This window comes from Suricata suricatta, chromosome 10 (assembly GCF_006229205.1).
Source record: "Suricata suricatta isolate VVHF042 chromosome 10, meerkat_22Aug2017_6uvM2_HiC, whole genome shotgun sequence".
Lineage (NCBI taxonomy): Eukaryota > Metazoa > Chordata > Mammalia > Carnivora > Herpestidae > Suricata > Suricata suricatta.
Genome location: NC_043709.1, coordinates 70,996,933 through 71,019,685, shown reverse-complemented (window position 1 = coordinate 71,019,685; position 22,753 = coordinate 70,996,933). Strand labels below are relative to the sequence as shown.

Here is a 22,753-nt window from a genome sequence, read left to right as displayed (position 1 = left end):
GGCTTATGGTGGTTTCCCCTTACTAAGGATTTACCTATGGCTTATAGCATGTCATTAAAATCAAATGGTTATTTTCCAATGACAGGGCCTTCACTGAGATATCAAATGGAAAGGGAGAATCTTTCTTCAAATGTAGTAGAGAATGTTGGAAAATATCTCTTGTTTGTAGTTAAGTGAGTTTTTCCTTATTTAATCCTGGTAACTGTTTTAGATAAAACACAGTTAAATAGATTCTTACTATAATAAAACTTCATAACCTTCTTTTCATTGACATATACAGATGTGTGCACGTATACACACACACACACACACACACACACACACACACACACACTCCATCTCCCATTAAAGAGGAAAGACTGCTTAATTATTTATTTTACAAAAAGTTACAAACACCAGAAAGGATATGAAGGCAAACCCGCCCCCCTTCACCCAGGACTTGCGGAGTGCCTGCAGCGTGCCGGTGCCTGTTCTAGGACCTGGAGAAAGACCGCCACGCAAGACAGACACATCTGCAACTCCCCCGGCTTCCAGAAACTTAATCCAGACTTCTCTTTCGATTTAAATTTACTTCATTCTGTCTCATCTAATTATTTACTAAAGAGTTTTATATTCTTCATCCAATAGGAACAAGTTCTCCATGATGAGAACATCAATTTGTCTTTTATTGCTTGGAATTAAGCGATTTATCCTAAAGTCATCTGTTTCTGAGCGTAGTACAAGTCTATTCCATTATATAAAAATGAAGTACACTGAAATTTATTATTATTTTACTGAACATAAATCAGGAAATAGATTCAATATACATTACCTAAGGACTGACATTTCAAGCCCCTTAGCCATGTGTTTCAGTAAATGTGTTTCCATGTTCATTTACTGCTACATTTTGAGTCATTGCCTCTGTCCATATGACTGTTGATGTCTCTCCCTTCAGCCTGGATGAACCCATTTCATTCCAAGGGTGAGAGCTTCCACAAAATAATAGAAAGCCTTGGCCTGAGCTACACAAAACACTTGCTTACTATCATATTGTACAGAACTCAAAGGAAGAATTGTTACAGAGTCCAATGTAGTATTGTTTACTTAAACTTTGTTTTATTAAAATATAAATAAAATCCCAGTAACTCGCAATATCTTTATGAACCTTTCTCTACCTACCTTGACAGTCTCAGATATTTTATTGATCCCATCTTATTGATTTGTGCTTATTTTATACTTTATTGTATAATTACAAGGGATTTTCAGTTTATGATTTGATACAAAAGAATTGCACTTCTCTCTCCAGTTGTACAAGGAAAATTTGAAACATTGGCTTAAATATACAGAAATATACACCGAAGATAAATTTGGACGATCTTGGTAACATAAGTTAAGGGCAATAATTATGAAAAGCTCCCTGCACCAACCGGAGTGTATCAGGGGGTTCTCCGCTCTGCTGTGGGATTTCTCTCTGAGATAAATGTCATTGTGTGTGTGTTTTTCTCTCAGGAGGTCGAGCTGTGTCGTGTTAGCAGTCAAGAGAAGCTGGGCCTGACAGTCTGTTACCGAACGGATGATGAAGAAGACACGGGCATTTATGTCAGCGAGGTAAGAAATGCCGAGGAGGAAGGAGGGGGAGGGAGACTGTGAGGAATGAGTCAAATGACTCGCGATGAGAAAATCCTTGGGAGGCTTCAATGTGAAGAATTGGCCGTGTTCCAGTACTTGTCACTTTCAATTAGGAAAGTAAATTATGTTGCCCAAGTAATGTAATTATTATCAGCTTGTTTAATATGGACAGTTTCACCACAGAATCCCAGTAAGGAAAAGTGCAAAAATGGGACCATTGCCTAAATTTGAATAAATTCCCCCTAAGTATGCAGAAATTCAAGGATAGTTTTTGATGAGCAAACATTTGTTCTTCCATTCCCTTTATCAGTGTTGTTAACGAGAGCACTGACTAATTGTGTTAAATCTAATATCACAGATATTACATATTTTATTTACTCTTCTGGCAGGCTGATAAACTTAAATATCCAAGGAGTGTATCTATGAGTTTGTTTTGTTCAATGCCATAATCACTGTCTGAAAGTGAGGTACTTAAATGTGGAACACACTTAGTGTTCATTACTTTGGAAAAACCGTGAAGCAAAATTTATTATTAATGGTGACTTTTTAAGACTCCCAACAGAATCATTTTGTGAGAAGTGTAAGGTTTAATTTATTTTAATTATATGTATGTATGACTAAAAATTGTATGTATGCATATAGATGCATGTGTATTGTCTAACTCCTCCATGTAATGTACACACACATATATATGGGTGAAGCCATATATGTATATATGTATATGTCTGAAAAGGAAGTTAGACAAACTAGATACGAATTGATGTCTCATGTTGTTTCAACATGTCTCATGTTCTTGGCCATGATCTTAAAATCATTACCTTATTTACTGAGCTTCAGCTTCCTCAACTAAAAACTTGGTACAACAATGCCGATCTCATTGCTTCTATAGAGGTGTTTAGAATATGGGAAGGATAATGTATTTAATTCACTTTGAAAACTATACAGCTCTATAAGTGTAAATGTTACTCTTTATCACTTGACCAGACTTTACTGACTGGCTCCTGCAATGGAAAAAATCTCTAGAGAATATTTGACTTATATACCTCTTTACCTCTTTTAAATGGACAGTGATGGTAATTCCTCTAATATGGTGAGGACGCAGAAGGAAATACCCACAGAATTGACCTTTGTCCTACGCACAGAGGCACAAATGTCAAAGTTTAGCATTAGGTTGAATACCGTCCTGCAGGTAAAGTTTTACATTGTGAATGACTTCTCAGTAGGATACAGTTGATTAGTCATGTCTCACTTTTCTCTAGTAAGTCTCTTGTTTACTATTTAAATATGTCAGGTTTGGAGCTTAACTTTCCGGGGATAATAAAGAAGCCACAGGAACTGAACATATTTTCCTTATACTTCTTACATGTAATTATAGTGTCTTTGTTCTTAATTGATCACTTAAAATTCACTTATTAGGTGGATAAGAAAGTAATATCTAACATCTGGACAGGATGGATCAACCTCATGCTACACTTGAAATACTTTGCTTGAAATAAAACCTTTGATGCAATAAGTTCAAATAAATGGCTTAGAGCCATCCTGTAAAATGTGATAGATGGAATTACCTCCAGTGAACTGTAAGTCATGACTCAAATTTGGCCCATTAAAATGTTGGTAAACTCTTAATACAGTCTTAAATATCTATTTATTCTAAAATAATTTATAGTTAATATACTTCACCCTATAATGTAAAGTAGAACCTAGTAATAATCTACATAGATAGAATTTTTTTTATCTTTTGAGCAATATCAATTATAAATCTCTATAAGTTAATGTGCTCGTGGGTCAGAAATTTCTTTAATAAGCATGGACTTATAGTATAGCTGTCAGCTTTTCTAAGATAGCTAAGCCAGGATTTAAAGATCACTCTAGTAGAAAGCAAATTTCCTGAGTCCAGAGGATTCTAGTATTAACATCTGCTAAAGATCATGTCAGCTGAGGACCATACCTGACGGTCTGAATACAGAAATGAGTGAATGGGTGTTAAAAGAAGGAGAAGGAGAAAGAGAAAGAGAAGGAGGAGAAGGAGGAGGGGCAGGAGGAGGGGGAGAAGGAAGAAGGAAAGAGAGAGAGAAAGAAAGAAAGAGAAAGAAAAGGGAGAGGGAGAGAGAAAGGAAAATAACAGAAAAGAAAAGAAAGAGAGAAGGAGAAAGGAAAAGTGGAAAGGGTGAGAAACAATGGAGGGAGGAGCAGGGAGGAAAGAGGAAAAGGGAGGGGGAGAGAGAAAAATGGTCTTCAAATTACGTTTTGCTCTAGTTCTCTTTAATTGTATTATACTTCACTCTAAAGTAGTCCATTTATATTTTTCTGTCGAAAACCACAGGAAAATTTAACATGCATTGTGTAAATCAGTAGAGAATTTTGAACCAGGTCACTAAAAATATTTTTAACGCTATTTCTAAGTTTCTGGGGGAATATTGCATACCAGTTGAAGAGGTGTGGTTTTGCCATTACAGGTAGATCCAAATAGCATCGCTGCCAAAGATGGCCGCATTCGAGAAGGGGATCGTATTTTGCAAGTATGTGACATACTCATTTCCTTTAGTTTCCTACTGTTTGTTCAATAGTTTCAATTTTGTTTAGTTTTTTTATAATAAAAAAAAACTAGGAAAAGAATTTGTCTTTTCTAGATATTAACATTCACAAAACACAAAGCTATCATTGTAAAAATGTTTTGACAGTGAGGATGGTACCATTCATTCAGAATTATTAGCTAATAATTAGTGATTGAATCATAATCTCTGGACGTGGATGACTTCTCTTCACCTTTTAGCTCCACCACTTACCCGCACGTTACTTAGCCTCTCATCATAAGCCTGCTTCCTCCTCTTAAAAGATGATAATAATAAAACGTATTGTTACAAAGGTTAAATGTGATTATGCATGTGATATGCTTAGCACACGGCATGGTAAGTAATAAACATTAACTTGTATTACTACTAGCAGCAGCAGCACCAGTTATTGCTGCCTTTTCCAGAATAAATTAGGTGAACATGGATTCCTGTGTTCCGTTTCTATATGAAAGTCTAGAAGTCTGAAGAATTTTATTTGTTGCTGGGAACAGGTGGAGGGCAATGCTTTCTTTTCTGCATGGAAAGATGAAAACATAGAGACATTAAATTTCAGTTTAAAAAGCACGATGATGTGTAGATCATAAAGGGGAGGCGGAGCTGGTAAGAATCCCAGACCAAATTAGGAATAACCCTGAATACCAGTTCCCACCCGGAACCCACCCTGACCTGCTCTGTCTCCTGAGTCCTTTCCCTACAGAATGTCTGCATAGACACACAGCTCCCCAGCCTTTGTGTCCAGATTAACCCAAACTAAGAACAGAGGCCCCTTCAGGGTTTAGTTTCACTGCAGATCACAACTACAAAGTGGGAGATGACTTAAAAGCCAAACTGAGGAAGCTATAAACTGTTAAAATATTCCGCATACTTTTAGTCTTTGTGACAGACCTAAAGTTCCCGTTTCTCCTTACCAGAATCAAACCACTAAACAGTGTTTCTTTTCATTTGACGTAAGTGGATTCAACATTCTGCCTAGAACGAAGGCTTCAAAAATAGACAAGATCCCATCCCAGCATTGGGGGCACTCCCCAGGTAATTAGGAAGACAGCTGCATACACAGACGATTTCGATGCAGTGTGGCATTGTCGTGATAGAGGTGTGCCCGCGCCACCCTGGGCACGTACCAGAAGGATATCCTGCCCAGCCTTCTGGTATCCTTTCCTTTCTTTGGGGTACAACTCACTGATTCACAGCACTCCTTCCTACTTTTTCTCTTCTCTCGCTGCAGAACTCCTTTTTCATCAAGGACCCTCTGTTAAGGCTCCAATTAGGAAAGAACAAAAGTATGAATTAATGGTCGGCCATTCATGGTCCTCCTAATTTTTCAAAAGCTTCAAGACGATGTAACTTCTATTTCTCTTGCTCCCTAAGTGGTGACCTGTAGTTTAAGAAAATGGAATGTGTCACAGGCTGTATCAGGAGAAGGGAAAGCGAGTCAGGAAACCAAGGCACCGTCTTGTTTGCTACCATATTTTCAATGTCTTTCTCAATCGCACATGAATAAATGACGGAATGAAACATAGGATTTTAGTGGAAAAGGTGATAGGATAGATGAATCAAATCTGCAGTAAACTTTTACTGATAGAGCCTCGTTAAAAAATAAGGGTATATTTTTTTGTGAATCATCCAGATAATGAAACCTCCAAACATATCTCATTATTATCATTTGACTTGGAAATAATTATAAATGTATTGTTCACTTTATTGACATCTACAGTTGAATATGCTCAGTTGAAAAGACTATAACCTTTTTTTAAATGTTTAATTTTGAGAGAGAGCACAAGTGGGGGAGGGGCAGAGAGAGAAAAAGAGGATCCAAAGCAGGCTCTGTGCTGACAACAGAGAGCCTGATGCAGAGCTCAAAATCAGGAACCAAATCGTAAGATCATGACCTGAGCCAAAGTTAGACCCTCAACTGACTAAGCCACCCAGCTGCCCTGAAAAGATGGTAACCTTCTGTTGATGCTCAAGGGCATGTTGTGCCCAGCAGTCATTGCACAATGTGATAATACAGCAAAATACTCAATGGCTAAAAAGTCTGGAAGATGTTGTGCACCAATATAAAATTACCATAGTTGGCTACATTTTCTGATGCGTTGGGTCTATTTTTTGTCATTTTTCTCTTGCTATTTCCAGCGGTCACTCCTCTTTCTCACCATCTACTCTCCGCATTTGACACCTCATACCTAATCCAGCTAACCACTGCCCCATAAGCTAGATATGCAAATGCAGTTATTAAAATAGCATCTATTAGTTCTAGGAGTAGGGGTAGATCAAAATAAAGTATATGTATTTTCATATATGCATACTATATATTTTGACACTTCTTTATCCATGGCTGTATTAGAGGCAGATAAAGTGTTCAGATACAATATTTGCAAGATAATAAACCATTCCTTAATGGAGTGGGTTCATTGAAGAAACAACAGCAGGATTGACAAAATGCTGTTGTCTGCCTGATTACTTTATATTCAGTGACAAATATGTCACACTTAATGAACAAATACATGTCACATTAAAAAGCCTAGAATTCAAGTCTATTTGCACACACAGAAAACAAAGAGTCTTAGGGTAATGGTGAAATTATATTAAATAAAACTGTGACAAAACTGTACTCATAGACAAATGGCTCCCATATGGATGAGGAGGAGATTATGGGATACCCTGTAATGAACAATTAATGACTCCTGTCTCGGGGAGATGAGAGGGGGAGAAAGAGAGGATTTACTTCTTATCCTTGGAGTTTCCTGGCTGGCTTTTATTTAAATGAATCTCTTTAGGGCAACTGTGGTTTTAATTTTCTGTTCATGATGACCTAAGCAGAGTACTTCTGTGGTCTGATCCTCGTTGTGGAGCTAAAATGTCTTCCTGTGCCATATCGTGGGGCCTCGCCCAGTGGTACCACACGCACAGATACTCACACGGATTGGCCCATAGTAGGGCTTACACAGAAGAAAAGCCATGAACCGATTTCACAGAGCATGTTCTAGATCTCACGTGTTTTTTCTTCCCACGAGGAATCCGTCTTCCGTGCTGTCGCCACACACTTGTGGCATCAGACGGGTCCTCAGGAATTAATATGGGGAAGTCCTCTCACAAAACTGCAGTGCTGAGTGAAGACAAGCATTTCTGAGCCTCAGAGAGAAAGGATTAAAGACCACATTCATGATCAGAGTGCTGTATTCTCATTTTCTCCTTGGGATAGTGAGCATAGCAATATTCCATGTTGCCGCCTGATCTCGTGTTGGCCAAAAACCTCAGTTATGTTCCTAAGACATTACTCTGCCAAAATCCTGCAAAAACTGGATTTCCACTGCAGTGGAACAATAAGATTTTGAATGAGCTTTCTCTCCTTCTCTGCCCTACAGCTAAACTTATTTATCCCTACTTTTTTTATTTTCTTCCCTTTAGATAACTGTTTTTCCCCCACTTCTGTTCTTTCCACCTCTATCTCTGTACAAACCTTCTTACTATACTAAAATATAAGCTCACATGAAATAGATCGTTTCTCTTTTGCCTTAGATCCTGGGTTTTCAAATAAATTCCATAGGGGGTTGGATGCCAAGAATTTTAGTTGCCCACCCAACTCTGGTGTACTAATATAGGTAACCTAAAAATCGGCACATTCAAGCAAAAAAGCTATATTAAACCATTTCTAGGCTCTTAGGGTTTTGCACACATGTGCGCTCGCACGTGCACACACATACACACACTCACACACACATATACAAACACACTCATGCACATACAGCAGATTGGGCCTAAAGTGAGGTTTTGGCTGATTTATCTTTGTAATACCACAGAACTCTTCGAAGCCAAGGCAATATCTGCTTTGAAATGGATGTTTACATATGCCCAGAAACAGGTAATGAGACAAGACGTATTCTAGCACAATTTTTCCTCACTGTAACAAAAGTTACATGTTGCCTTTCTCCTGGCTCTCTTTCCCTCTCTTTTCTTAAAATGAAAGTCTGCCATTAAACTGTGGTATCACGCTGACACATCTATCTCCTCTCCTCCCTGTGATTCTGGGTCCTCCACCTTTATGCTGCTGGTGTTTTCAGGCACAGCAAACTGCCTTCCCACAAGCGGTCCTGTAGCCACAAGCCATCCTTCAGGAACAAAAGCAAATGAAGGTTGAAAGCTCTCTCAGATTCCATTCCTCAAATCTTTTCATTCTTTGCTGAAACCCATGGCTGCATTTCTTGCCCCAGTGTCAGTTTGGGTATCAAACTCATGTCCTGAGTTCAATAGGATCTGTCAACCATTGGCTAAAGAAACAATTTTGAAAAAGAAACAAAAAATTACATTTTAACACCAGATTTTTACGGCAAATTCACTTCATTCCACCTATGATTCTGAGTGTAAATGTGTTTCTACAACATGGGATCTGTCTTTCCAGGACAAGGGCATAGTGTGGGAACTGGAGACTATAGTTCTGGTCATGCCAAGTTCACAGAGGAGACAGATGAATACCAACTGTAATGGGGCTGAAAATCAAAAACAACCACATTGTTTCTTGGTGATTCTCTAAGAGTTAAAAATATATATGAGATAGATGTATAGAGTAGAAAACTACCTTTGCTACTATGGACTTAATTATTGTGCATGAATTTTAAAAAGGCAAAAGATTTATGTGATCTGAAGAGAAACCAGAGTATGTGCATGAATTTAATATATTTGCTTTATTTAGAAGAAAATAATCTTTCCCTTATGGAGGATTAAAATATAAACATCAATAATGTTATAGTAGTAGTAATAATAATAATAATGCAAGAACACTAACATCGGTAGCACTACATGCCAACCTGAGTACTTCCTGTTTACTAGGCACTTGTTTCAGCCCTCGACATATATTAACTCATTTAACCCCTATAAGAACACTCTGAGGAAGGCATTAGTATCTGCACTTTAATATAGGGACCATAAGAGTAACATTAAATAAACATGAGTGAAGAGTATTTAGGTTAGTAGTAAGGGAACTTTAGATTCCAAATTTAGATGTACATACCTGAGTAAGAAAAGTATGAGAATTAGATTTCACACAGAAAAGGTGAAGAGAAGTGGGTGAGAGCATCCACCGCAATCTCCCTAGGAGCAAACATGCCAATAATGGAGGGAAGATGAACAATTAGGTCCGTAATTGATAGACAAATAGATGCATTGCAGATATACCATTAATTACTATGAAATGGACATAAACCCCCGAAGCTAAAGGAAAGTAAAAATTTTCAAGTCCTTATTTTCAAACTACGCTTAATTGGGGATGGGGGTGGTACAGTGGAATCCATCACTGCCAATTTATCTTCATTTGAGAAAAAGCCTTGGATTCAGTACAAAAATAGCTTTTCAGATGTATATTTGTGAAAAACCACAAAATACCCTTTCCAGTCATTAGTTTCCATTTTGGAATTAGCTTCTGTTTTCTAATTTGATGAGTTTTATTGTGAGTTGCCAAAAAAAGGAAATGCGCTTGAAACTTGTAAAAGCTGAATTTCCTGTTCACATATTATACAAGTGAAAAACAGCAGTGATATGCATTAGATAAAAGTAAGAAAATACAACATATGGTTGTATGACTCCCCTCTCCCTACATTTATTTATTGTCTGCTTTCTTTGTGTTCAATGTGTATGCTAAGAACCCAGAAATAAGAATGATTTATTATGGTCCAAAGTTGATATTCCTGGGCTTTGATAATTATATCTGTCCTTGTGTATCAGCCAGAATCCCAGAGATCCACTAGAGAAAATTCTCACTCGTCTCCTTCATGCTTTTCAGCAGAAATCCTTAGTGAAAATGTTAATTATTGAAAAATTGGTCAGTACAGCTGCATTTTCTATCTATTTAATTTATTGAAATAATTAATACTTATTTAGGTAGAATTACTTTACGTCTTCAACTGAAATTTCTTTCTGCATATTTTGATTATGTTCTATGGGTCAAAAATCTCAATGTCTTCATGGATTTGAGCAATCAATAAAATAAAATAAATATAAAATATCCAAGGAAAGTTCCGTTAACTCGGTGCTAAATACATTTGAATGGGAAAATGTAGCTTAAAATACAAACTTTAGGAACCTTATTTGCTCTGTCTGTGGAACTTAGAAAAAGGAAGGAAATATATATATATTGAATTCCACTAGAGTCTTTTTAATCCAAAGTTTACTCAAGCTTGGTTGCGTTCCAAAAGCCATTTTTACTCTGTATCAATTTTTAAAAAGTTAAGTACACTTAAGAGATGAGCCTTAAGAGATTTCATTAGTTTCGTAGTTTGAGGAAATGGATGAATCTTAGAAAGAACTGAAGTGTTGAGGAGGATGTAACTGATGCACGGTTCCTTCTTTTGATTATTTAAACAATTGAAAGAGATCCTGAGAGTGATTTGGGGCAACTGAGTCAAACCCACGCAAATATGAGATGATTAAATGAAAATGCAATCAGCAGCGGCTTGGGAGCACTGCCTGGTGAGAGATAATACCGTAGCTCTCTAATTGGCTCCTAGCAGGCACGCCGGATGACGGATTTCAGTTGTGGTATTGCCAGTCCTGCTTCCCCCAGCACTATTATCTCAGAGTGACACTTCCATTACTCTGAGCGGAGAAAGATGAACGTCACCTGTCAGGGGCTGGTTAATTGTGTTGCTAGATGTATGTTGCCGGGGCGCAGGTTGGACATTTATGAACATAACTGCTTCCTCTGATGTCCGCCATCCTTCAGGGATCGATATGGCTCTTACAGTAAGCGCGTAATTGAGTGAAGGCACTTACCACTGAGGGGCTGAAGATGAGCCCATTGTGTGAGCTTCATTGTCCATACGTTCACCATAAATGAGCTGATATTTGCCATTTATTGTGTGCAGCATTGTGGAAATGGAAACTAATGTGCCACTTTCATTTGTTTTCTAGATAAATGGGGAAGACGTCCAGAACCGAGAGGAAGCGGTGGCGCTGCTGTCGAGCGAGGAGTGCAGGAGGATCGTGCTGCTGGTCGCGAGACCAGAGACTCAGGTCAGCGCCGAGATCCGAAATCTGGCGCCTGCGCTTCGCATCCATTGTCTGCTCTTCCACATCAGATCAGTCCTGTGTATATCTGTGAAGCTAAGAACACAAGACACAATTAAGAGGCATCTTTCCTAACTTACCAACCTTATCAACCTTATCTTTTTTAAAAAAAGAAGGAAAAACAACACAAAATGGAATCATTATGCTGTCCTTCCACTTGCCAGTTATGTGAATGAATTCCTAAATGAAAAATGGTTGACTGTATGATTTTTAATTCTATACGGATCCTTGCTTTAGGTTTCTATCTAAAAATACCTAATTGGCATATTAAGGTGTCTTGAAAGAATCTCTAATGCGAGAAATATTAGCATATCTAGCTATCAACTTAGATCTTTTTAGAACAACTTTATCAAATAAAGTAGCTTATGTAGCATGGTGTATTTCCATGTATAGTAAGTGAATTTTTTCAAAGTTTAGGGTGACAAAAACATCTGTCCGGCCAAAAACAAGCTGATAGCTTCTAGGGAAATTGCTTTTTATATCTTTACAGAGAGCGATGCCAAGACAGTGAAGGAGAGGTAATACGGTGAAAGAAAAGTGCTATTGGTCCTTCTTTTTATGTCCTTTTTATGCCCTGCCACAATGCAGGAAAGGATAGCACGTTGTCACCCTTCTGTCCATCTGTCAGTAGTTTGAGTGAAGTTGGTTATATCACCATTTGTCTCCCAGGTTATTGATCTGATATTTTTCAAACTCAGTAACTACATACTATCTATAAATTACATTGAGTAAGTGTATTTCAGTGTCAGACCAAATCCTGACTTGAATATAATGGTTATAAAAGATCACCCTTTCGGCATATATTTCCTTTATGCCCTTGACCATTCTGAATGGTTCCCATAAAGCCTGCTATTGCCCAAGGCAGAGTAAAGTTGCACACCTGAGGTCGCAGGAGTGAGGAAGGGAGCCTCTGTGACTGGCTGGACTGCCTACTTAGGAGTAAATTTAAAAATATGTATGAAACATCACTAGTGACCTGGAAATTTGGCAAACTAGTTAGTCTCACTGATTCTGTTTTCTTGAAAAAGAACAGATTAAAGGGGCTAAACACGTTAGTGAAATTCATGGTAAATTGAAGAAAACAGAGTAGTTATCCCTGATGTAGAAAAGATATTTTGATGTTATAATGTGGGTTCCCTGCCCTTTCCATGTAACCGCTAGAGAACCTCATTAATTTAGAATTGAAGCATTTCTTTAAACCATGCCATAGAATGGCTATAATGGACTGTGGAAAGAATAGAAATTAATGATATAAGATTAGGTATATCCTTGATAGAATGCATATGCTTGCTAGAACTGGTGGCATTTTCAAATATCTGACTACACTCCTGATCCAACAGAATCAATGTTGGAGGATGAATTTCCAAATGAGACTTCCTTTCCACTGTTGAAGGGAAGATACCATCCTATCAAAATCAAGATCTGCTTTAGCCCCTCGATTCTCAGGAAGCCTCATGCCACTGCAAGAAAGCGAACTGCCTTTTGAAAATCAGATTTCTAGAAAAATAAGGAAAAAATGCATTTTAACACCATATTTTTGAAAATGTAATTTAAGCAGCACATGCTATAAAATGGCAAGAAAAAAGAAGAACCCCCCCAAAGAAAACTCATAAACTTGCCTTTATATCACCTATATTTTTTAATCAATTTTAGTATATCTTATTATTGCATTTTTGACATATGAATTTTATCCCAGGAGAATGTGGAAGTTTTCTGTGTGCTTTAAACTTTTTCTTTTTTTTTTTTTAATGTTTCAAATACTCTCTGCATTCTTAGAAATGATCTACAGACTGGCTGGGGGCAATACGGTACATTGGTGCAATATTTTTAAATAACTCATTTCTTTCACTCCCTGTCAACTTTCTTTCATTTTCTGCCCATTTTCTTCCTCAAACCATTAAAGATATTGCTATTCTGCCCTGTTCCCCTTGGGACATTGGGGCAGAGAGGGCTCTCACAGGAACTTGTAAACACTACTTTTGAGACAATGCAGGTTGTTCCTTTCCCTGAAATGCCGCATGTGTCCACTACTGTGCAGACAGATCTCCTTGTTTCATACTGAGAGAGCCCTCCTTTCTCGCAGCTCAGCTCGAGGGAAGGTCTGTCTGTGGGGTAGCCTGAAACTCAGACGGTCGTGAATGCACATCTGTGTAGAAAGGGAAATACAACAGGGAAAGGAAGTGAGCAAGAAGGCTGTCTCCTTACTTACCATGCTGTGTGTGCCTCCAGCCTGGAGGAAAGACTTATCAGAGCAGACGTACACTGACTACAGAAGGCAACTCAAGGGTCTGTGGGATTAGTTAATAAGAAAAGAGTTATAGGGAATCATTAATTTCTACTGTTTGTTCTTCTTATCTTTCCCACCCCTTCATTTAAATTTCAGAAGACTCTGTTCCGTCATTCACTACTTCAGAGTAAGCAAATATTTTGTTTTGACATGAATAAAGAAAAAGCCCTTGGTGTGCTTATAAAAAGGAAACATTTCTAGCTTTATGTCATTTCTTTTGGAGTCTAGAGTTTGCAGCTTCATGAAACTTAAAAGGGATTAGAGAATGTAAAGCTTGGACAATTATAAATTGAATTGGAATTTTTAGTCAGCTTAATTTTCACAGTTCATCTGCATATCAAAGCCAGTGGAGTAGAACCTGCTCAAGTTATTCAGGCTACATGAAGATAAATGAGGATGAATAAATGTGTCCATACTTTTCGCCCCAGTCAAATATGAGGTAATTTAAGTTCTAGGTAGCCTTTAATAAATATCAAGAAACCTACAACTGCCTTTGTATTAGTGAATATGACGTGTATATGCTAATGCCTCTTCTGGACCGACCGGATGTCCTTCTTTAAGAATTTGTTTTGTCTTGAACTTTTACCATCTCAGTTATCTTTAAGAGCTTACTTTGCCATTGTCCAGGGATGAAAACACTTCAAACTAAAGCTGACCCTTGAGTAATGCACGGATTAGGAGAGCCAACAGCCCCCCTCCGTTGAAAATCCACGTGTCGCTTCTGACTCCCACAAACTAATATACTGATAGCCTACTGTTGATTGGAAGCCTTACTAATAACATAAACAGTTGATTAACACATATTTTATATGTTACATGTATTATATACTATTCTTATAATCAAGTAAGCTGGAGAAAAGAAAATGTTATGAGGAAAAACATAAAGAAAAAAGATTCAGAATACTGTACTGTATTTACCAAAAAAGAAATGCACATAAAAGTGGACCCACGCAGTTCAAACCCCTATTGTTCAAGGATCAACTGTATTGTCAATTTGGCTCATTAGAAAGCTGCTCTTTTTTTTTTTTTTAACACAGAGTGAAACAGAGCATGGACAATAATTCAGGTACTTTAATCAGCATAGACAGCTAATTTATGTAATCCAGCTCCAGATATCCACTTTGAGGCAAATTATCTGTATGGACTGTCAACACTCATCATATTAGCAAGGTTTTTCCCTTCACTTGTTGTTGAGAAGCCAACAGGATTTATTCAGTTTAATTTGTGTATGACTCCCACCAGAATACCTGCATCCTGGACCCACAAACAAAACCCTGCATGCTCCACACTGCCCCATGCCCCTTAAATGCACAGTTTCAGATATATATGGATATAGATATATATTTTGCAATTAGGTGTGAAAACTGAATCAAAATAGACATGGCATAGCATCGTCTTTTTCTTGATGAGAAGAATAACTTAGAATTTTTCTTTTCTTCCCCCCAGGTAAAATAAATGTCTGTATTTGTGGCAAGCAGCCATCTTGTTAAGTTGGAAGCCATCTGCCTAAACATAAAAAGGCAGGATGGGGTAGGAGCATCAGTGTGTTCAGGGGGTGGCGAACGCTGTGTGTGTAGTCTCACTGGAGGTTGTCGTTAAGGAAAAAAGTCCAATTGTCTCACGGCCCTATTAGTACCATTGCGGTTCTTTAACACGGGGACTGTCAGAGGTAATGAGCATGACAGCTGTGGATTATACAATATGCTTTTCATACATTTTGAAAGATGGTAATGTTCTATGCTGTGAGCTCTACTTGGCTCTCAGAGAAAATCTGTAGCTCTGTTTCAGGAAAGGATAAAAGGCATACGAGTCCAATTTTTTTTAATCACTTTTTCCTCCTTCTGAGAGGTGAACTATCAGAGGCTGGTACTCTGAAGAGAATCATTATGATAAAAGGAACTGGTCAGGCATCGCCATTTAAGTTTACTCTATTTTAGCATGAGTTCCCACTAACCTAATATAATGTACTCATGTATTCTTTTGCAGCTGGATGAAGGCTGGCTGGAAGATGAAAGGAATGAATTCTTAGAGGAGTTAAACTTGGAGATGTTGGAAGAACAGCATAATGAAGCAATGCAGCGCACGGCCAATGAGGTGGAGCAGGTAGGGCCAACAATTTGAAATGTTGCTAAGTGGTTTGTTTTTTTTAATGTATAACCATAAATGGAGAAAAAAGCCAAATCAAAGAGTTTGATCAAACATCTCTGTAATGGTAATTTTTTAGAGCAGATGGGCCTCTCAAAAGAAGCAGAGGGAATAAATACATTTTTTTTTCCTATTGAGATCTTTCTAGCTTGGAAAGCTTTGGGACCTTTGTTGACTGAGTCTAATAGTATTGAAATGTTGACCCAGGGATGGTTCAATCCAATTCTGAAATTCAATAGCAAAATGATGCCTTGCTCTTCAATATGCCAGCTATAGACAAACTTTATCCCATGCAATAACCTCTCCCCCCAAAGTTAATTTTACAATAAAAAATATAAACATGTCTGGTTGAATATTTAGGCAGCTCTATACTGTGATGGTGACGTGATGTAAGCCATCAGTCTTGTTTGTGGTTTCGGTATCGTGGTTCCACCTGAATACTCCTGAAGAGGAGTAGCCTTATTTGAGATCATTGACATCATCTTGCCTTAGGGTCACATAATCATTCAACCAAAAATGCTGCACTCCTAATGTGTTTTAAGTACCATACTTGATCCTGAGAACACAAAGAAGATGAACAAAGTTTCTGCTCTTAATTAATTCATTGCTGGTGAAAGATTACAGAGGAGCTTGTGGCAAACTGAGTTTTGGGATTCTTTTGTGATTGTTATTGTTCCTGTTGTATAAAAACAAGATCAATATATCCTAGATCTTTTAAAATATACCCTAAGTGTTTTGTGTGTTGAATTCATGTCATTCATCTGCCTGATACAAATTCAGTAACACTTCTGCCATCAGTTTATTTACTTGTTTAATTATCATCTTATTCTCAACATTAATTCTTAACACATTCTAAGAGATAGTTTTTTTTTTTTTTTAATCCTGGACAGTTAGGCTTAGGGACATAAAACACAAACATGCTATCACTTTATAAAGTGAATGATGGAATTTATTGACATGCTAGCATTCCATAACAGAGATGTGTTTGTGTGTGTGTGCACGCACACTTGCCCATATATTTAATAAATTGTTATATTGCAAACTATGGTGTCAACATAACCGCATGATCTACTCCATGCTGAGCATGGATGCTCATTGGCCACTTCACAAACAGTAGCTCAGGCTCAAAACTACTGCTACTACTGCGGTGATTGCTTTTCAATATAGGTAGGACAGATTGAAATTTTTATGTATGACTACAAGGCTGGCCACAGATAAAGACATTTTTTGGTGGCAGCTGCTGGTTACAAGCAAGAAAGTCCTTGCTCCGGGCTTTTTCTCTCTTAGATACAAAATGTGACCTGATACAGAATTGACAGGAGGTTGTTGGAATAAAGAAAGAAGGGAGAAATCCTGTCCAGGTGAAGTGATAGGGTGTCAAATGCTGCCTACTCATCAGACGTAATACAAATGCTGGGTCTTTTGAGGTAACACTAGATGTCCCTGAGGTTAGACTCTCATTGTGTGGAAATTTTTCTTCACCATGAGACTGAAAAATGATAAGAAGTACAGAAACCTTTAAAAGTCCTGTGCCCTTATAAACAATAATACTACATTAGAAATGTCTTGGTAGAAGCATTGCCTGTCACCGTAATAATTCCATAGGGAAATGATAAATGATAGAGTGGCGTTACATTAGAAACTAGAAATTCTAGGTTTGAGAATGGAAAGCCCTTTTTGTTTTCACATTTGCTCATAAACCAGTGACTAAAGAAAGGCAAATTCAATTAAAAAAATAAAAATAAAATGTGTGTCCATACTACAAAACTTAAATACATATACACATTAAAAGTTTCACTTTACATACTATCCTTGGTTTTACAGCTGCTGGTGACACATTGGGGAACATCGCTCATGCTATAATTTGTCTATATCCTTTGCTCCATGTAAAAATAAGATAAAGAGGGGCACCTGGGTGGCTGAGTCAGTTAAGCATCCGACTCTTGAAGTCATGACCTCATGGTTCTTGAGATTGTGTCCCGCATCTCACCCTGCACTGACAGTGCAGAGCCTCCTTGGGATTCTGTTTCCATCTCTCTCTGGTCCTCCTCTGCTCTAGCTCCTCCAAAATAAATGAATAAACAAAAAAATAAGATAAACAAATACTAGCCTTCTTGTATTTTTAAGCTCATTAAAGATATGAAGAAATAAATGTAAATAATGTGGTATATAACCTAAAATATCCAATTCAATAACATCCTCTGGGGGATTCATGGCGCAGCACATACAATGTGTCACCAGATTGGATACTGTTGTCAGCTTATAGCAAGGAACATACAGATATACCAAGCACTCAATTACTTATTTATAACATTATTTTTTAATCAATAAGGCATTTAAAAATTTCAGTGTGTTTTCAACAAATGAGGAAAAATATTTTAGGGAAAGACTGAGAATCCTAGAACGTTACATGGTCATGTTCTCTCCTCTGCAGCTGATGTTAAGTTTTGTTCTGCCGTGTCTTCTGTGGGAGAAAAATAAAGCCATTTTCTTGAGAGACTCTTTCAAACCTGGTTTAGAATACCTTTTCTCATGCATTCTGTCCTTCTTTAACATTAACAGGCTTAATTTTATTGAATTGTATGATTATACCTCCTAGAGGGAAATATATATAAAATAGTGAGGGGACTTACACATAAAGAAAATGCAATGTGGAAACTGCCATGTAGATTCTTCTATGATGAGTGATGGAGAAAACAGCAACTTTACCCTGTTCACAGAGAAAGAACTACATATGCATCCTCTTAGGGCAGTAAGTTAATTGTTCTGTGTGAAAACCAAAAACTACCAAGGAATAAAGTTTACCTATGAGTATGTATTCACATATATGTCAAAAATATACTTCTTCATGTTATGCCCACATCTGGCAATCAGTGCTGCTCCGATTTTCATGAGAACTGTCACTCTCAGCAGAATAAAATTCACCTTTAAAGGATATTACTGAGAGGAGAAAACTTTTTTTACATAACCCAAATGAGTCTTAAGATGACATATTTGCTTCTCAGCACTGTGGTTTGGAGACGGATGAAGGTCAGGCACATGTGTCCGGAAATATGACACCTGATCATATAAGAAATCCTCACTGTGGGGAATGGCACTAGCCTTTTCCATCTCTGTGTGTCACTAATAAGCTGAATACATCTGGGATTAAAGTTCCTCATCGATAGAGAGAAGGTCCGAGGCTCTAGCACTAACCTATTCTTGAAATACTGTGCTGTCTGGCTTACCATTACCAGTGTATTACTAGATCAGTGAAGTTTCTTCTGAACTTAAAGTTCAGGGGGAAAAAAATCATAATAAGGTGAAGCAGCTTCAGAACTCCAGGCTTCCTTTCTGCAGAAGACCATTTAGACCCCTGCCTCACTCATCTTTTGTGTGTTGCCATCTCAGAGGCTCCTAAAGGCACCTCATTTACACACCTGCACGCCCGTTTCCCAAGTACGAGAGATCTTCAAGGTAAGGATCATGTATTTAAATGTGTCCTGTTTTATTTATCCCCAAGTCAGGTATGACGGCCCTATCCAAGCAGTTTTGGTTTTCTTTATTTCAATTCATAAAAAGCTGCCTTGCACTAATTGCCTTTATTTCTAACAGTGTCGTGGATACTAAAATTAGAAAAGGTTTCTAGGAACTGCACATTTGCCAAGAAGCATCATTCTTGAGTTTTTCAACAATCAGTGTTTCTCAAGTTAATTAATTTCCTTTGTTCTCTCAACTTGGTTTTCTTAGCCAAAAAAACAAGAAGAAGAAGAGGGCACAACAGATACGGCAACGTCCTCCTCCAACAACCACGAGAAGGACAGTGGGGTGGGACGCACGGATGAAAGCTTGCGGAACGAGGAGAGCTCGGAGCAGGAGAACGCAGCTGAGGACCCCAACGGCGGCGCATCTCTGAAGAGCACGAGAGAGCTGGGGCAGAGCCAAGACACTCTAGGAAGCGTCGAACTCCAGTGCAACGAGAGCTTCGTGTCTGGCGAATACATTGACTCAGACTGCATTGGCAACCCAGATGAGGAGTGTGAAAGATTCCGACAGCTCTTGGAGCTCAAGTGCAAGATTCGGAACCATGGCGAATATGACCTGTATTACTCGAGCAGCACAATAGAATGCCATCCAGGGGAACAAGAGGGAGTGGAGCACGAGCTACAGCTGCTTAACGAAGAACTGAGAAACATTGAACTGGAGTGCCAGAATATCATGCAGGCGCACAGGCTCCAGAAAGTGACAGACCAGTCCGGAGACATCTGGGCTCTGCATGATGGAGGATTCCGGAATTATAACACCACGGTAGATATGCAGAGGGGAAAGCTAGATGACATCATCGAACACCCAGAAAAGTCGGACAAAGACAGTTCTAGCGCTTACAACACGGCTGAAAGCTGCAGAAGCACTCCACTCACCGTGGACCGGTCCCCCGACAGTTCCCTTCCGAGAATGATCAACCTCACCAATAAGAAAAACCTGAGAAGCACAATGGCTGCCAATCAGTCTTCTTCCAGGCTGAGCAGTAAAGAGTGGACCTCCACCAAAGCCAAAACCACTGACCCAGGTTGCAGCACTGAAGGCAAGGAGAGGATTTCAGAGAGCAGCAAGCTTTCGGATCAGGAGAAAACCAGCAGCGAACACATCCCTTACCTCTCTCCTTACCACAGCTCCTCCTATAGGTATGCAAACATCCCAGCTCATGCCCGCCATTATCAAAGCTACATGCAGTTGATTCAACAGAAATCTGCAGTCGAGTACGCTCAGAGTCAGCTGAGCTTAGTGAGCATGTGCAAGGAGTCTCAGAAGTGTTCAGAGCCCAAGATGGAATGGAAGGTGAAAATTAGGAGCGACGGGACCCGGTACATAACAAAGAGACCAGTACGAGACCGGATTCTGAGGGAACGTGCCTTAAAGATCAAGGAGGAGCGCAGTGGTATGACCACGGATGATGACACCATGAGCGAGATGAAAATGGGCCGCTACTGGAGCAAAGAGGAAAGAAAGCAACACCTGGTTCGGGCCAAGGAGCAGCGTCGGCGCCGGGAGTTCATGATGCGGAGCCGATTGGAGTGTCTCAAGGAGAGCCCCCAGAGCGGCAGCGAGGGCAGAAAGGAGATCAACATCCTTGAACTGAGTCACAAAAAGATGATGAAAAAAAGAAACAAGAAAATTTTGGACAACTGGATGACAATCCAAGAACTGATGACCCACGGGGCCAAATCTCCTGATGGCACTCGAGTTCATAATGCCTTTTTGTCAGTCACCACCGTATGACCGAATGGACAGCGATGCAGCTGATGTCAGGAGGGCGCTACCAGTTTGGGTAGAGTATGATTGCCTCGTTCAATGTGGCGGTTTTATATATATTTTGTGACTCTTTATAGTTTAAATTTTTTGTAAGCAAAAATGCCCGGTAATTTTTCATTTGTTTTTCATATACTGGTACCTTCTTTTTGGCTGAGATCTTTCCTTAACTTGTGATATATTCATATTACTCATTTATATATATAAAAAACAAAAGGAAAGGAAACAAAAATCTTGAACAAAAGTACTGAGGAGCCAATTAATTTCCTACTTTAATGTATCTATTGTAAGTTAAGATCTGGATTTATTTCTCTAGTTTACTTATTTTCTACTTTAATAACAACTCAATGCCAAAACATTTCTATGCTTGCTTCTTGGCATAATATGTACTAAATCAAACCTGTTAATAAATCATGTGCCACATCTTGTCTTACACATAAAAACCATCTCTTTTTAACATCCCCTTGTACATTAACACATCAGTGGCCGTTGTCTTTGTCTCAGTAAAGTGTAAGTGGACAATCTTCCTGTGGTATGTAGTGACATTGGTCATGTAGCTAGATAATTGTGGTAATTGTGACAATAAAAAATAAATTATTGATTATCCTTAAGAAAAGTTATCAAGGAGTGTTTTATTTTCGTTGTCCACTGTGGTTACCAGATTTAAATTAGTTATATATGTACACTATTTAGAAGACATCTAATTGTGGATTATCAAATGTGTACACTTTCTATCACTTTTTTTCCAATAAAATTGTCTCGAAATACTTCCTAGATCATTGTGTCATGTATTCTTATGATGATTGAATTAGGTAAGTTATGTAAACCATCTAACATGCTAATTAAACATCCAGTAAATATGAGGTTATCTCCTTTTGTCTGCACTTGTGTACGGTAAAGCCAGGAAAAATTCAGAGAAGGGCCTAGAGAGAGGATCAGTGAAGTGTCTGAAAATACTTATAATGACACTAAATATATTAGTCAGCTTGAGATAAGAAATGTTAATTAATAACAATAAATGAAAATAGTCATCTTCGGCCATAACAAAATGCCATAGACCATGTAGCCTCGACAACAGGAATGTATTTCTCATGGCTCTGCAGGATGCGAGGTTCAAGATCAAAGTGCTGGTAGGTTCAGCAACTAGGTGAGGGCCCTGTTTCATCTTGCAGGTGGCCACCCTCTCCCTCTGTCTTCAGATGGTGGAAAGAGAAGAAGGAAAGCTGTCTGCTGTCTCTTCCGATAAGGGCGCCAGGTCCCTCATGACTGCATCTAGACCTAATTACTTCCCAAAGGTCCCATCTCCAAATACTATCACATTGGAGGTTAGAACTTCAAAATATGAATTTTAGGGCAACACAATTTACTCCATAGCACTATGTGCATTTATTTAGTTGATCATTTGGGAATAAATTGGGGGAAATCATCTTTTTAATAATTGTGATCATAGTCAACTATAAATGCCTTTATATGCCAATTTATGAAAAAATGAGATTGCTAGATTATCAAATAGTTTCTTTAAGTCTAGCTTTTTATCATAAAAACCATCTATGTGTCACTTATAATACCTCCAGGATAAAGGCCATATTGACCGTGTACATGCAAACTGAGGTTGATCAAATTTTTATTCAACCCAAGAGATTGTTGGAGACACAGCAGAGACATAACATCTAAATAATTCTAAAGTCACTGTCCTGTTTGAAAACCGACGCCTTGGCCTTATGTTCCCTGCCCTCATTTACTTGCCCACTTTGCCTAATGCTCCTCCTTTTTTAGATTTTCTGTGAGTTTA

The 22,753-nt window shown here is 38.4% G+C and overlaps 1 protein-coding gene across 2 annotated transcripts in view; it reads left to right on the top strand.

The window, feature by feature from the left end:
- The window catches only part of PDZRN4 (PDZ domain containing ring finger 4), a 350,607-nt gene extending 328,879 nt beyond the window's left edge, over positions 1-21,728 (top strand). For both annotated transcript variants that reach the window (XM_029955731.1, XM_029955732.1), the window contains exons 6-10: positions 1,489-1,587; positions 4,065-4,127; positions 11,085-11,186; positions 15,514-15,630; positions 19,402-21,728. In XM_029955731.1, the coding sequence (XP_029811591.1) occupies positions 1,489-1,587; positions 4,065-4,127; positions 11,085-11,186; positions 15,514-15,630; positions 19,402-20,931 (1,911 nt within the window). In that variant the 3' untranslated portion in view covers positions 20,932-21,728. The remainder of the gene's footprint in view (positions 1-1,488; positions 1,588-4,064; positions 4,128-11,084; positions 11,187-15,513; positions 15,631-19,401) is intronic.
- The last annotated feature ends 1,025 nt before the right edge of the window (positions 21,729-22,753 follow it).